The sequence below is a fragment of the Gracilinanus agilis genome, chromosome 3 (assembly GCF_016433145.1).
Source record: "Gracilinanus agilis isolate LMUSP501 chromosome 3, AgileGrace, whole genome shotgun sequence".
Taxonomy (NCBI): Eukaryota; Metazoa; Chordata; class Mammalia; order Didelphimorphia; family Didelphidae; genus Gracilinanus; species Gracilinanus agilis.
In genome coordinates, this window is record NC_058132.1 from 24445367 (window position 1) to 24462702 (window position 17336).

The 17336-nt window shown below is 41.4% G+C and overlaps 1 protein-coding gene and 1 pseudogene across 1 annotated transcript in view; one reads left to right on the forward strand and one right to left on the reverse strand.

The window, feature by feature from the left end:
* Positions 1-4073: 4073 nt before the first annotated feature.
* LOC123242967 lies at positions 4074-5024 on the reverse strand (annotated as a pseudogene).
* A 1206-nt stretch (positions 5025-6230) lies between these two features.
* Positions 6231-17336, forward strand: part of HIF3A (hypoxia inducible factor 3 subunit alpha) — a 112991-nt gene continuing 101885 nt past the window's right edge. Inside the window, exons 1-2 of the mRNA XM_044668579.1 lie at positions 6231-6265; positions 6959-7026. Of these exons, the coding sequence (XP_044524514.1) occupies positions 6231-6265; positions 6959-7026 (103 nt within the window). The remainder of the gene's footprint in view (positions 6266-6958; positions 7027-17336) is intronic.

Consider the following 17336-nt stretch of genomic DNA (forward strand, 5'->3'; position numbering starts at 1 on the left):
TCGTTCTTCTGCCTGAAGCTCCTTTAATAGTCTCAGGGAGCTGCTTCCGCAGTCAAGCACCTCTCTGCACTGGGCCCCCACTCAAGGTCCGCTCCTGCACTCAGAATCAGCCCCTTCATCCGCGCCTGTGTCAGCCCCTTCCTCTGAGCCTGGGCTCAGGGTCTGTGTTCAGAGTCCATGAGTTCTTTAGCCTCTTGGGGGGTCTTAAGTCTTGCTGCTTTCAGGAACAAGCCCTGGTGAGCTGCCAGCGACTTAATGGGTGCCCCAAGCTTGCTCTGACTCTTGTGCACTGGCTTTGGTGTTGTAGGTGGTGTGGGGTGGGAGAGGGGGTTGCTCCGCTCATGTTTTCGTGAGAGCAGTTTCACCCCTTTATAGCATGGAAATGCCCTGATTCCACGTACCTTTGAGGCTGTGACCTGTTGTGGGGTCCCTTCTTTCCTCTGGATTAGTTTTTATGTCTTCTTGAGGAGTCCTATATGCGTGGGTTAGGAGAGGTCGAGCAGCTGCTTTTTATTTTTACTCTGCCGCTATCTTAACCCAGCTCCCCCCCAGCTGACATTCTTGATGTAGTTATAGGGGTGAAGAAGTCACTTGTTGGGAGCAGCTGGGTGGCTCAGTGCATGGAGAACCAGGCCTAGAGATGGGCTCAAATCTGGCCTCAGACTCTTCCTAGATGGGTGACCTTTGGCAAGTCACAACCCCCATCGCCTAGCCCTTACCACTCTTCTGCCTTGGAGTCAATACACAATATTAATTTTAAGACAGATATTAAGAATTTTTTAAAAAAGTTACTTATTGGGGGGGGCAGCTAGGTGGCTCAGTGAATAAAGAACCAGACCTGGAAAAAGGAGGTCCTGGGTTCAAATTCGATCTCATATGCTTCCTAACTATGTGACCCTGGGCAAGTCACTTAATCCAAACTGCCTAGCCCTAACTGCTCTGCTACTTTGGAACAAATGCTTAACATTAGTTCTAAGACAGAAAGTAAGGGTTAAAATAAAAGGAAGTAACTTTGACTTTGAAGTCTCATTGACTTTTTGATCATTAGTTGATCTGGTATGATTTTAAGTTCTTACTAGAATAGATATATGGAAGCTCTGTGGTCAGCCTCCATTCAGGTAGCCATCATGGCCAGAAGTCCCCTAAAGAAGTGGACTGAGATGAGCCACAAAAGAAAAACAGGAACATTTCTATCTACCTGGAAGGGAGTTAGAGTCTCTAAGCTTCTTGAGATGGGGAACGATCTGATCAGACCCATATTTTTGAAAAATCCCTTTGGCAGCTGAATGGATGATGGGTTCCAGAGGGGCAGGAGTGCTATGGTAAGATGCCAGCTGAAGACTAGAAAGAACCTGAACTAGGAGGCTGCCTGTGTGAACCAAGAAAAGGGGACAAGAGATGGCAGAGAGCTAGAATCAGTAAAAGTTGGAAACTGGTTGGATGGGAAGGTAATGGGGTCGGGGTGAGGAGTCAAGGATATCAATGCTGTGTGGAGTAGAGATGAGGAGAGAAAACAACAACAAAAGGAGGGGAGTACATATTTATTAAGCTCTTTCTGAGTGCCAGGCATTATGCTAAATGTTTTACAAATAGTATCTGATTTGATGTCATTAATTATAATTATAAAAATAATATCTAGCATTTAGATAGCACCTAAGATTTAGAAAGCGCTCTCTCTGTGTCTTCTCCTTCATCATGAGCATCACATTCTTTGATTTGTCCAACCTCATCGTCACTCATTAGTCTTCATTCTTCTCACCAAATTTCTTGCATCCTCCCATTTTCTAGGTCCACATGTTTTCCACTCATTCTGTCAAAAGCTTCAAGCCTTCTAGTCTATTTCCTAGACTCAGTAAACTGATTTTTTTAAACCCTTACCATCTGTCATAGAATCACTACTAAGCATTGGGTTCCAAGAAGAAGAGAGGTAAAGCCTAAGCAATGGGAGTTAAGTGACTTGCCCAGGGTCACCCAGCTAGGAAGTATCTGTGGCCAGATTTGAACCCAAGATGTCCTGTTTCCAGGTCTGACTCTCTATCTGCCGAGCTACCTCAGTGTACCTATTAAACTGATTTTTAAAGGTCTTCCTGAAGTATGGCCTGTCGTTCTTTAGCCTGTAAAGTTGATTGACTAAAGGAACTATCACACCTCTTAAAGGGCTCAGTAACTGTGACCACATCTTTTTCATTGGTATAACACTTTAGTCATTTTTCTGTGATTAGGTCCTGAGCTTTCAAGGACTATCCATATATGTATACATACACATGTGTATATCTACTTGTGTCTAAGGTTGTATATGCTACGTACCTACATGTACAGGGATATAGGCATAGAAATACATTCCAGATACATAAATACATAATATACCAAATAATACCAAATACAGAAATGATATGTAAATACCCCACAATTATATTTATAATATATATAATAAAAGAAATTCTATAACATGAGATATTCCCATGTAATATAGCACAGTATGCATTTGGAATATACTGACATGTCTTTCTTGATAGCATATGAACTCCCAGAGGACTGAACAAGCATATTTATAGGAGCTCTTTTTGTGGTGAAGAAGAGTTGGAAACTGAGAAGATGCCTTTCTGCTGAGGAATAGGTGATTGAGCTATGGTACAAAGACATGACGCAATATGGTTGTGCTGGAAGAAATGGTGCAGGAGGTGGTTTTGGATCAACTGATGCAGAAGGAAGTAAGCAGAACCAGCAGAACAATTTCCACAATAACGACACTGTGGAAACATGCCTTTGAAAGTCTCAAGACCTCTGATCACCTTGTAATGCTGGAACATGATCCCAAAGGTCAGTTGTTGAAGTGTGCTGCCCACTTTATGTCAGAGAAGGGTTAAATGAAACTCATTTTTTGAGAAGATCAAAATGGGAATTTGTTTTGTTTGACAATGTATATTTGTTGCTATAGCCTTTTTCTTTTGGGGTTTTATTAATTGAAAAAAAACTTTTTTTTTAAAATTTATACACATCATACCTGGAAATGTCCCTATCAGTTGTAAAAATTAAAATTAATATATAATAATAACTTCAAATATTATATGTTTGTAAGATTTATTTATAATGACTAGAAGTAAAGGAATAAAAAGGTAACAGAATAAAACCACATGCCCAAGCTAATTTACCTGTTCAAAAAGTCCTATGTTCACAGCTGTCCTCACAGGAAGAGAAGAGGGCTAGAAATGGAAATCCACCGAATTTATCTCCTGTCTACATCAGCATGTAACACCAGGAAGTCAGTGGGCTCCTGGGTAATGTAGTTCAGAGATACAAAATTTCCAATTACACATGATGTAGAGTAATTGGATTTCAGACACTAGATATCCATTTATTATAAAACAAAAGACCCGTAAATTATTTACATGATAAAATGAAAGACTTTAACTTGTTCAAAAATATTTATAGCCGTGTTCTTTGTAGTAACAAAAAAATGGAAAATGAGGATATGCCCTTCAATTGGGGACTGGCTGAACAAATTGTGGTATATGTTGGTGATGGAATACTATTGTGCTAAAAGGAATAATAAACTGGAGGAATTCCATGTGAACTGGAAAGACCTCCAGGAATTGATGCAGAGTGAAAGGAGCAGAACCAGAAGAACTCTGTACACAGAGACTGATACACTGTGGTAAAATCGAATGTAATGGACTTCTGTACTAGCAGCAATGCAATGACCCAGGACTATTCTGAGGGATTTATGGTAAAGAACACTACCCACATTTAGAGGAAGAACTACAGGAGTGGAAACACAGAAGAAAAACAATTGCTTGAACACGTGGGTTGATGCGGACATGATTGGGGATGTAGACTCGAAAGGACCACACCAATGCAACTATCAATAATATGTAAATGTCTTGATTGATGACACATTAAAACCAGTGGAAATACGGGTCGACTATGGGGGGAGGTGTTTGGGGGAGGTGAAGGGGAAAGTAAGAACATGAATCATGTAACAATGGAAAATTTTTCTAAAAAAAAAAAAAAAAGAAAGACTTTAGAACTTCAGTGGAATGAGCAACTTTCATGACGCCCCTTCAATGGTGATTTCAGTCTAAATATTTCCCCAGACTATCACCATCTCTAAATAAGAAATCACACTTGTCTTCTAGGACTACCTTAGTGACACCATATTCAGGAAGAACTTTATCTCTAACTTTCACATTAACTAGTTGAATCTCTCTACTCTTTCCTTTAGATCAGGGGTCGGCAATGTATGGCTCTTGAGCCATAACTGGCTCTTTTGAGGGCCAGATATGGCTCTTTCTAAAGGAGCCATAAAGTCAATTTTTTTTTCAGGCGCTGTTACAGGAGTGGCACTGTGAGCACTGTACGACTCTCACGAAATTACATTTTAAAAAATGTGGCGTTTATGGCTCTCATGGCCAAAAAGGTTGCCAACTCCTGCTTTAGATCCTGATCCAACAGCTACTACCATTGCCTGTGATACTTTTCCTTGAGATTTTTCTGGAAGCATAATATCTTCTTTGGTAACAGTCTCAGTTGAACTCCTTTCAACTAAAACTCAAAGATGGGAAGGGACTTTTTTTTTGTATGTTATTTTTTAATTTTATTTTATTCCAGTGAGAAATTTACACATAATATGATTCATTTTGTCTCCCTCTCTTCTTCCCTCCCTTCTCCCGTATCCGACAAACAATTCCACTGGGTTATACAGGAAGGAACTTTTTTATTTTTTGTTCTTTCTTTTTTTTAATTTTTATTTTGAATATTTTCCCATAGTGACATATTTCATGTTCTTTCCCTCTCCCCCAACCTCCCCTAACTCCCCTTTGCCAACGCACAATTCCACTGGGTTTTACATGTATCATTGATAAAGACCTAATTCCATATTATTGATAGTTGGACTAGAGTTATCATTTAGTGTCTTCATCCCCAATAATATCCCCATCAGCCCATCAGCCCATGTGTTCAAGAAGTTGTTTTTCTTCAGTATTTCTCCTCCCACATTTCACTTTTTTAAAAGCCTGCCCTGCCATGGCTCAGGCAGTGGCCTGTAGTTGTCATTCTTGCTCAGTCTGTTCCCTCCTTCCCTCTTCAGACACTAGATGCTGGTGAACTCATCAAAAAACTTTATTTTAAATAATAGAAACTCCTTAAGGGGAAAGACTATTTCATTTTGGTCTTTGTATACCAAGGCCCAAGCCCAAAGCAATGCTCAATAAATGGTGTAGCATCTCTGCTGAAGGGTTGATCTGCCCTTCTATGGGTAGCTGTAGCCTTTTTCCACCTTCAGCCCCTGGCTGGCCTGGGTGGCACTGAGCTTATTTCAGATAAGGTACTACAGAATTCTTTCAAACCTTCACTGAACTACTTTTTACCTCAATTTCCTCAACTGTAAAGAGGGGATAATAATAGTACCTACTTCCCAGGACTGAGGTGAGATCAAAGAAATAATATTTGTAAAGCCCTTAGCACAGTGCTTGGCATGGAGTTGTTGGTGTTCTTTTGTTTTTGAAAAGGATCATTGCCATCTCAGGGTGACATCTTGATTTGAGAGTGAATTAGATTTCAGTGAGGCAGAGCTGCATAGAGTCATCAGCCTTGTTCTCTCTTCCAGAGTCATCAAAGTCCAGTGGTAATGTGTATTGTGAGACATGTGAAATGTCCCACAAACTCTGCCAAGTAGCTGTAAACAATCAAAAGAACATGGGAGGGGGCAGCTGGGTAGCTCAGTGGATTGAGAGCTAAGCCTAGAGACGGGAGGTCCTAGGTTCAAATCCGGCCTCAGACACTTCCCAGTTGTGTGACCCTGGGCAAGTCACTTGACCCCCACTGCCCACCCTTACCACTCTTCCACCAAGGAACCAATACACAGAAGTTAAGGGTTTAAAAAAAAAAAAGCAAATGAAAAGAACATGGGAACAATGACCAGTTGATTAGAATGGGGCCACCTTTCAGGTAAGACCTATATAGGTTGCTAAAATTCACAGTTAGGAGAAAACTCCTCACATTAGTCTGTAGACATAACCTAGGTCATCGGTTGGGATCTATGGACAGGGGGTTCAGTTCCCCAGTCACACAGGACTAGGTTCAAAAATGTTCATTTTTCACATTCACTGCTTTCCTTAGAGTCTGTGCAGAAAAGAGAAAAACTTGACCAAAAATTTCTCCAGGGAATTTAACATATCATTAACTTCCTATTTACACTGAGGTTTGCTCCCCCAGGGCAAACAGAGTGAATCATGGGTAAAGCCATGCAGACCAAAATGGACCATGGGTAAAGTGACCTCAGTTCCCTGGAGTCGCTGGGCAATGAATACCCAAACAACCAACCCCTTCCTTAGTAACTCATCCAGATAAAAAGCATTCCTGAAAGCCCTGCCTTTGCTTACCGTACTTACTATCCTGGCTAACTGCCTATAGACACACTGTTACTATAGTCTCTTATAATAAAGCTGGTTTCCTCACAATGGAGTCAGTTTGAGCTGTCCATCAATTCCTTGGACGGGACCCAATTAGCCTTGCCCACATCCGCAAGAGGAACAATCAAGATGACTAGTGATGGCTCAGGATGCAGTGGTTGACCTCAGTGTCTTCAGTGTCTAACGAAGCTCGAAGCACTCCACAATGCCTGTTCCAACTGTCTTCATGGCCATTGGAACAAATTATTCTTGGCTACCCATTTGAGAAAGTCTTCACGTGCTGGAGGTAGACATCCCCTAACTCAGTAATTCCCAAGGTGGGTGCCATCGCCCCCTGGTGGGTGCTGCAGTGATCCAGGAGGGCGGTGATGGCTACACTTTTTTTGTATACATTCTATTCTGAGTTCAATGAATAGTTTCATAATTTCCAGGGGACTAAGTAATATTTTTTTCTGGAAAGGGGGCGGTAGGCCAAAAAATTTTGGGAACCACTGCCATAAACTCAACAAAGGGTGTGAGACCTGTCATTTACCTTCCACCTGGGTTAGCCAGTCTGCCAAGGCTGTTTTACCAGGCTATGGCCACTTGTGCATGCTACAGCTTCTTGGAGGCACGGGTGAGAGTTGGCTGACAGGGGATACCAAAGATGGATGAGCAGCCCCAAAAAGGGCTCAACAAGTCCTTGTACCAGCACTTCTAGTCCTCCCTGAACACTCCTTGCACCCATTGGCACATAGTAGTTCCTATATCCATATTGTTATTATATTATCATATCATTATAATCTGTTACTATTTTAGCTGGGGCAACCTTAGCTTAAGATAAGCGGGCCACTCCATGCTGCCTTGGGGGTGCTTTCAATCATTTTCCTTCTCACATTCCTTCAAGACTCTTCTGTAGATGAGTAGCTGAGGACGGCTGTGGGACTGCCATCTGTGCCCATAGGCATTGCTGTCTTATTAGCCTGTTATTAATGTTGTTGTTTCAGAATTTTTCATGACCTCATTTGGAAAATTGGCAAATGACTATTCTTGGCAAAGATACTAGACTGGTTTGCCATTTCCTTCCCCAGCTCATTTTATAGATGAGGAAACTGAGGCAAATAGGTTTAAAGGACTTGCCCAGGGTCACACAGCTAGTAAGTGTCTGAGACCAGATTTGAACTCAGGAAGATGAGCCTTCCTGACTTTAGACCTGGTGCTCTATTCACGGTACCACCTAATGGCCCCTTTTTAGGGTAAGAAATGTCTATTATTCTTCTGAAGGCCTTCTCCTTTACCTGGTGAGGTTGTTAGGTAGCATTTATCAGCAGCCTTTTAGGTTGGCAAAGGGGCTTTCCAGAAGTTAACTCATTTGATTTAGTTTTTTGGTTTTTATTCTTCAGCTTTAGCTGAAATAGCTTTAGCTATTTATTTAACAAATAAAAGACTTTAGCTGAAGTCTTAGTGGGGCGCCCTCTTTTATACACATCATTTCATTTTTGCCTTTCCACCACCCAAGGCCAGAATTTACTATTCTTTTATATGTAGGGAAACTGAGGCTCATAAAGGTTAAGTGATTTTTCAGGACGTCTCACAGTGAGCAAATGGCAGAGCTGAAATTTAATCTCAGACGCTCTGAGTCCAACTAGGACATGTTTTGTTAGTCCCTTGTTGCCTGAAAGGGCATGCTGAAACCCAGAGGAAAGGAAGGGACTTACCCAAGGTCACAAAATATGGTGGGTCCTAATTTTTAGTCGCCTCAAATCTCAAAGTCAGGGGACTCCAAGGCAATCTCAGAGTTTTTAAGATATAGAGATGGGAGTCAGAATAAAAACAGAATGAAAAGTGAGGAACTACTCAAGGGGAAGAGATATCCAGAGAGGAAAAGGGGTGTGTGTGTGTGTGTGTGTGTGTGTGTGTGTGTGTGTGTGTGTGTGTGTGTGTGTGNGTGTGTGTGTGTGTGTGTGTGTGTGTGTGTGTGTGTGTGTGTGTGTGTGTGTGTGTGTGTGTGGCAGCTAGTATTCCTGGGTACAGCCATTCTTGAAGCTAATAGTCTCTGCTTCTCAGTACTCTCTCCATTTTTGTCCAGGTTCCAGTTGGATGGGAATGAAGGAAACTTTTTATCCAGCGTAGTTTAGTTTCTTACCTAAGAGTAATGGGGGGGGCAGCTGGGTAGCTCAGTGGAATGAGAGTCAGGCCTAGAGATGGGAGGTCCTAGGTTCAAACCCGGCCTCAGCCACTTCCCAGCTGTGTGACCCTGGGCAAGTCACTTGACCCCCATTGCCCACCCTTACCAATCTTCCACCTATGAGACAATACACCGAAGTAGAAGGGTTTAAAAAAAAAAAAAAAGAAAGAAAGAAAAAGAGTAATGGGCTGACTTCTCAGTTAACTTTAGGTTCCTTATCCTTGTGGGAAGAATTCCACATGTTCTGGCATTCCTCTAGGGACTAATCATTCCTTCTGCGATAAGAAACCTGATTATATCTTCCTTTTAAAGTAAATGAATGATGAAACCTGACTGTGGGTGGGAGGTAGGAATGTGCAAAGTCAATAATAATAATGATAATAAATAATAATAGCTAGCATGCTCGCCAAGTGACTCTGAGGCCTGATTCAAACTCAGGTCTTTCTGACCCCAAGTATTATGTTCTACCCACTGTGCAATATCACTGCCTAGTAAAAGGAGGGGCCTTAGTGAGAAAGGGAGTGGTGAAGTGCCCCAGTCCTTTGTTGGAGCATTTGGTGCCTGACTGAGCCTGGAGTAGAAGATTTCCTCGAGGGGAGAGGGAGACAGCAAGATCAAGAACCCCAACCCCACTGTTGCACAAACCAAAATCAATGATCTCACTAGAATCTCCCGGTATCTCTGGGAGGTAAGTGACATAGGTGTTTTGTAGTTATTTAAATCAGAAAACATGTTTTATTAGTAGAACAAAATATATAGTACAACCTCTGATATCATGTTTCCATAGGAATAAATTCCAAGGATAATGGAAGTGATCCCTTCAAGTAACAAAAAACTAGACTCAAAGAATAGTTCATCTTTAAGATTTCAATTATTTCAAGAGGAAATGTTTATATATACAAACCAATTACATGTAACAACAAATTTCCACACAAGTTTTCCTAAGTTATATGATCGAACTTATCTCCCTCCCTCTCTTTCCTTCCCCCTTCCAGGGCCAGAAGACAATTAGATCTGGGTTACACATGTATTATCATGCAAAACATATTTCTATATTATTCATTTTTTGTAAATGAATCATCTTATAAGACCAAAACCCCAAATAAACAATTGACAAATCATATACATTTATGTGCGTTCTTACTCCAACAGTCTTTTCTCTGGAGGTAGAGAGCATCCTTTGACAGAAGTCCTTGATCATCGTATTGCTGAAAATAGCTAAGTCTTTCACAGTCAATCATTCTACTATATTGCTGTTACTGTGTACAATATTCTCCTGGTTCTGCTTATTTCACTCTGCATCAGTTCATGGAGGTCTTCCCAGCTCTTTCTGAAACCATCCTGTTCATCTTTCCTTTCAGCACAATAGTATTCCATCACCATCATGTAACACCATTTGTTCCGCCATTCCCCAGTTGATGGACATTTCTTGAAATAAGTATTGTTGATCCTAGTTTAGACATGAGGAAACTGAGACTCAGAGTCAGAGGCATGATTTGAACCCAGGAAGCTAATATTTCTCATTCCTAGTTTTAAGATAAATTTATAAGAGTTAGTCTGCAACCTATTAGGGTATTCTGGAAGACCTGGGACATTTTACTATTGTTATTTAGGAGGAATTCAAGTATTTGATGACAAATACAGGGATCTAGAAGGTGTTCCTGAAACTACAGGGGAAAGTCTTAGCTCTGTAGGCTGAGGATCTAGGTTCAAATCTTCCCACTGATGCTTACTACCCATGTGACCTTGGGAAAACCACTTTACTCTCAGGTCCTCAATTTCCTCATCTATAAGATGAGGGCATTGGACAAGATGATATGTATAAGGCTCCTAAAGTTCCCTCCTCAGTGCCAGGATTAGGGATTGTTGGGGAAATTATTCCTCTATCTTTTACCAGGAGAATCTTAGGCTTATAGCTAGAAGGCACCTTTGTTGTCATCTAAACTAACCTCCTCATTTTATAGTTGGAGTCAGGTAGTTAGATGGTGCCATAGTACACAGTGTGCTGATCCTGGAGTCAGGAAGACTTGAGCTCAAATCTGGCCACAGACATTCGCTAGCTGTGTGACCCTGGGCAAGTCACTTCACCCTGTTTGTCTCAGTTTCTCAACCAAGAAAACCCCAAATGGGGTCACAAAGAGTCAGATAGGACTGAAATGACTCAACAACAACTTGACCAAGATCATACAGATGTCCCCTTCCATTCTCCAATCTTACTCATCTCACCCCTTTTCAAAGCTGCCCTTTATCCATATACCTGTATGGCCTGCCTAGATCTTGAATATTCCTTATGACTTTGATTTTCCTAGAAAGCATTTGATGGCTACATGCCCAGTTATTCAGGATTCAGTATAGTCTAATAGGAAGGGTCTCAGATGTGGAGTCTGGAGACCCTGAATTCATATCATGATCTAAAGTTATAACCCACCTTATCAGGCAACAAAATAATTCTTGGAAGCCATGAACCAATCACCCTGGGGTTCACTCTACAAGACTATCTTTTTTTTTTTTAATTTTAAACCCTTGTACTTCGGTGTATTTTCTCATAGGCGGAAGAGTGGTAAGGGTAGGCAATGGGGGTCAAGTGACTTGCCCAGGGTCACACAGCTGGGAGGTGTCTGAGGCCGGATTTGAACCTAGGACCTCCTGTCTCTAGGCCTGGCTCTCAATCCACTGAGCTACCCAGCTGCCCCTCTACAAGACTATCTTGCCTTTATCTCTTGAGGGTCACGTAGCTTCACCAGCTTGCCACTGGTAACAACAGAAGAAAATATAACCATGCCAAACTGGAAGGAGATGATCTCAATTCAGCTGAAAACCCAAAACAGACAGAGCGTTCCTTGGAACTTACTAAAAGCCACAAGGCAGCTGGGTGGTGCAGTGGATAGAGTGCCAAGTCTGAAATCAGGAAGACCTGGGTTCAAATCTGACCTTAGACTCTTACTAGCTATGTGACCCTGGTCAAGTCACTTCACTCTAGTTGCCTCAGTTTCCTCATCTGTAAAATAAACTGTAAAAGAAAATGGCAAACTACTCCAGTATCTTTGCTAAGAAAACCCCCAATGGAGTCAAGAAGGGTCAGATATAACTGAACAACATGAACTGCAAGTATCACGGTCTCATTGAAAATTTCCCATGATGTGTAAAACCTAGGAGAATTTTGCACTGCCTACAGAAGGGGGGTGGGAGGAGGAGAGAGAAAGAACACGAATCATGGAACCATGGGAAAATATTCTAAATTAATTAATTAAATAATCATTAATTAATTTAATGATAATTAAATAATTAAATTAAATAATTAAATGATTAAATTAAATAATAAATTAAATAAAAAATTTTTTAAAAAGTTAATTTCCCATGATGTACTTTTGAATTGATCTAGTTATTTCACAGAAGAAGTACAAAACTATGTCCCAATATGGCCAGCATGATGGGAATAAACTGATCTGAGACACCATCTATCAGCCACAATTCCTCTGGACAGCTCCCCTCCACAACTAAATGTCGCACTTCACTTTGCTTGAGCAACTTTTTGGTTTGGTAAAATGTCTGTGCTGGGTATGTCCACAGACATGTCAGAGACTTCATATATGGAACAGATTCTCTTTCATGCTGAAAAGTTTTGTACTTGCTAGAAGAATCTGTGAAGTTCTGTTTTTCTGGGAAGAGACAGAATTCCACCCAGTATTTCAGAAGTGTCTGTTGAGCCCTGGAGGCATCATCCTGTCCCAGGAAGAATTACAGCCTGGGTTATACTTGGCAAGTGGCTAGGGACAGGAGTGGGAGACACGGTAAGGAATTCCAGCTATATTGTGGCCCAAGGTATTCCTCTTCTCATGGTTGAATGTAACACAAAAACAAATTAGAACTCCATTATTTGAGTACAGGTTTCTGGAAGCCCCAGAGGAGTTGGAAGGAGGTCAAAAGGGGAGAGAAAGAGAGAAGCAAAGAGTTTATTCCCCAATAGCTTTGAGCAAGAAATTCCTTCCTACCATTGGCCCTTGGTTTTCCTGTAGGGAAATGGTAGGGGTAGTAAGTGGAAAGAAAGCTCACTTTGGAATCAGAGGTCACTGGTTAAAATCCAATCTCTGCCACTTACTACTTCCATGATTGTGGACAAGTTTTCTAACCTCTCCTGGCCTCAGTTTCCTCAGTTAATAAACATTTAAGGACCTACTATGTGCCAGGTACTGGGCTACACACTGGGGATACAATTTCTTTTTTTTCCCTCATTTTTTTATTGTCACACAAAACCCACTTCCATATTGGTCACACATGACCCACCCCCACCCCCCAAAAAAAAGCCAAAGACACACTGATGTGAAAGGTGACTCCAGCAGCCCTTTCTCTGGAGCTGGAGAGCATTCCCTGTCGTCTTAGGTCTTTCAGGTTTGTCCCAGATCAGTGCATTGCTGAGAGGAGCCAGATTTTCACAGATAGTCATTGTATAATATTGCTGTTACTGTGTACAATGTTTCCCAGTTTTGCTTATTTTGTTCTGCAAGGGATACAATTTCTAATAAGAAAGGTGGTCCTGCCTTAAAGGGGCTTACAGTCTAATGGGAGAAGGCAACACACAAGGGAAAACAGAAAGGGGGTGGACAGTTTTATTCAAAGGAATTCAGCCAGGGGCAGCTGGGTAGCTCAGTGGATTGAGTCAGGCCTAGAGACAGGAGGTCCTGGGTTCAAATCTGGCCTCAGACACTTCCCAGTTGTGTGACCCTGGCCAAGTCACTTGACTCCCATTGCCCATCCTTACCACTCTTCCACCAAGGAGTCAATACACAGAAGTTAAGAGTTTAAAAAAAAAAAAAAAAAAGGAATTCAGCGAGGTGGGAAATGAAGAACTAGCTGGTCTGGATGCCCTCCTTAGAGGGATGCTCTTTGCTCCTCCCTAGTCTCCCAGTTCTAGCTCTATGACCAAACACTCTTTGAAAACTTTCCAAGCCATTTTAAATATTAGTTCTTACCATTAGTGACTCTTTGCTATGAATCCGTGAGCTGTGGGAACGGCTCCTCTTCTTTGGGTCCACAAGAGGGAGCGCTGTGCTCACTCCATCCTAACTGGATCTAAACAGGCTCTCAGCCAGGGTTAGAGCCACAGAATATCATCCAAGGAGAGAAAATGCTTCCCTTCAGTTGCCTTCCCTACCAGTTTAAGGGATTCAGTTCTCTCCTCTCCTGGGCAATAGAATTAACACAAGAATCTCCAAATGGAAAACCTGAAGCAGGAGCTTTATTTCTACTTCTTTCCACCCCACTCCCAATAATAGGACTCAGCATTTAACAAGCTCTTAATCAGTCAAAGGGGGAGGATCTGTGAGTTAGAGTGTGTTTTTGTATTTCCTAAACAAATGTGAGTATATGTAGCTTTGCATAAGGGAACCTGGGGGGGCAGCTGGGTAGCTCAGTGGAATGAGAGCCAGGCCTAAAGACAGGAGGTCCTAGGTTCAAACCTGGCCTCAGACACTTCCCAGCTGTGTGACCCTGGGCAAGTCACTTGACCCCCATTGGCTACCCTTACCATTCTTCTGCCTTGGAGCCAATACACAGTATTGACTCCAAGACGGAAGGTAAGGGTTAAGAAAAAAAAAAAATAAGGGAACCTGGGCTCCCGTCTCAGGATTTGCCTACCTTGGATAAGTCCTGACCCTTTTCTAGATCCCATTTTCATCACCTGTAAAAAAGCATGACAGAGAGGGCAGCTGGGTGGCTCAGTGGATTGAGATCCAGGGCTAGAGACTAGAGATCCTGGGTTCAAATCTGGTCTCAGACACTTCCTAGCTGTGTGACCCTGGGCAAGTCACTTAACCTCTATTGTCTAGCTCTCACCACTCTTCTGCCTGGGAACCAATGCACAGTATTGTTTCTAAGATGGAAGGTGAGGGTTTTAAAAAAAAGCACGACAGAGCTGCTAGATGATACCTAGTTTTGCATCTTGCACAATGTCAGGGTCCTCCAGTATGGGTATGGGGACTTCTTCTTGCTCTCTTTAAGTTCCTGTGAGTCAGAATGCTCTAAAACATATCCCTGGCCAGATGCCATCTCCAGTGTCTGCAGAACTGTCTATTTCCCTATACTGACTTGGGCTGGAAATAGATGTCCCTGGAAACAAAAAATATTGATTTTTCCCTTAGATTCCCTAGTCAGAATTCAGCCTGGTGCATTTTCTAGATCTTTGGGGAAGAGTTGCATTGCTCTGCTCTTTTCTTCCTGACACTTCTCCATCTTGTCTCTTCTCACTAATCCAAGGCATTCTATTCAATCTTGCTGACTTCACCTAGGAAGTAAGGATACTCCCATCCCATCCAGGGCTCTAAATTGTGTCAATCAGACAGCTATTCTATCCCCTTAGGAAACAACAGATTGTTAAAGAATGCCTAGAATTGCATTTATAAATATCCACCTTCTTTTCCACTTTTATATTCTGAAATTAGAATGCAATATGCTCCTATTCCACTCAGATCATCAGTCCCAGGAACCACAGCTATATCTATTTCTTTACAAAATGCAGTGAGTGATATCATTGTAAAGATAATGAGATTGTAAATAGTAAACATTTATATTCTAATCATTACAGACATTCTATATACCAGCATGCATTCCATGGAATACCATCTTGAAAGATTCAAGATGTATCCTTATGGCCACTATAGGATACAGCATACAGCAGTATCTTTGTAGAATTAGTGACTGATTCTAGTAGGAGTCTACTGGGAATTCCAACTGGGGTAAGCCCACAGGTGTATATGATAGATCCCAACTGACAATTAAGTTGTATCAACTAAGGTGAAGGGACATGAGAGTAAGTGCCACTGTCTGCTCCAAGGCATAAATAACAATAGCTTTCACATTCTTAGTTAAGCTTTTCCCAATTCTTTCCATAAGAGCACTCATAAGGAAGTAATGGATTGTCTTTTTTGTCCTGGAGGAGCTGTAGACATGGCCAAAAGACACAGTCTTTTTCCTCTGAAATGTTACGTCTTCTTTTGGATATGGGAAAGGATCCAGCACAGTCACTTGGTCCTTTTGCTTCAAACTCCATAAGAACATTCTTTTATAGTGGTATACATAAAATCATAACTGAAGACTTTAAAGGAGCACTTTCTATCAGTAATTCTGCCTGGTTTAGACTACATAGAGCATGATCTTTCCCTCTCCCTAGGTACCTCCTAGCACTCACTTCTACTTTCCAGCTTCCTTTGGCACGATTATACTCCCCCATTAGATTGGAAGCTCCTTGAGTGCAGGGACTGTCTTTCTTTTTCTTATTTGTATCTCTAGCACTTAGCAGAGTACTTGGCACATGGAGGCACTTAATAAATGTTAATTGGATAGAATTGAAAGTCAAATTCTCTGTGACTGCTTTGGAATCTGCTTTAACCAAAGAATGATAAACATCAACTCTTTCTGAAAATCTATACTTGTGAAAAAAGAATTCTTTGTTCCCTTTGTCTATTCTGAGTTTACACTTGCAAAAAGGAATCCTTTATTCCCTTTGCCTAGTTGAAGTTAACATTTTGGTTACTTTTTGATTGAACCAACAAAAGCTTGAACTAGGTGGAGGAGCTTGCAAACCACTTAGAGAATTCACACCCTCAGAAACTCAATCAGTCAGGAATCTGTGAACCCTTTTGATGAGTATTCACCTTTCCAGAAGGTGAGATTTAGAAAATTCACATCCTTAGCTGTGAATCTTTTTGATGAGAACTTAACCTTCAGAAAGTGAGAAGTCAATCCAAAAGACACTGTTCCCTGGGCAATGCTAGACAGTTTGGAAACTGTGATTGGCCCTTGTGAAGAGGGGAAGGGACAAGAAGCCACTATAAAAGGTCCTGAATTTCTGGGGTTAGGGAAGTCAACTCCAAGAAGGAAGTCAACTTCAAGAAGAAGGCTGGCTCAAGGAAGAAAGTGAGCCTCAAGAAACACCTTCAGCTTGAGTTATTGTCTTGACCTGCCTCTTGGAGGGAACTTGGGTGAGTGGATATCTGGCTTTCCCTTCCTGTCTTCTGGAGAGAATTTAATTCCAGTTGAAGGTCAACAAGTTCTGTCTGAGTCAAGCCCTGGAGTAACATTTTGTTAGATAGGCTAATGTCTTCTCTACCCTTTTGTATTCCTCTATTTTCACTCTTTCCACCTCTTTTGTAAATAAAAGCTATTAAAGGTCATTTTGACTTTGAGCAATAATACTTTGAATTGGTGACCACCATAATTATTTATAATTTTCATATTTTTATATATTTAATTAAAATTTAATTCTGACACACTGAACCAAGCCCATAATCATCATTATAACACTTAGCCATTTGCATAAACCTCAATGTTGACAACAAACAAAGAACTGTCATGGAGGCTGCTCTCCATCTTGACTCGTCTCCCAAAGTTCTGGGTCTGACAGATGAGGCTGACCCAGCAGTGTTGTTGGGCCATTAAATGAAAAGATTTAACTTGGCAGTCAGCTTTGGAATTCAGCAACCCTAACTCCCTTCCTTGTACATGTGTTATATCAAGCCCAGAAGCAAGGTTAGGGAGGAAGAATCTCCTTTAGCACTAATGGTCTGGTCTTGTCAAGGAGTGAGGCAAATAGAAGGTAAGGAAGAATTGAGATGAGGTGAGAATTGTTCTGCTTAATGGAGTTATAAAAAAAGAAAAGAGAAGAAAGGAAGAAAGAAAGGAAGGAAGAAAGAAAGAAAGAAAGAAAGAAAGAAAGAAAGAAAGAAAGAAAGAAAGAAAGAAAGAAAGAAAGAGAGAAAGAAAGA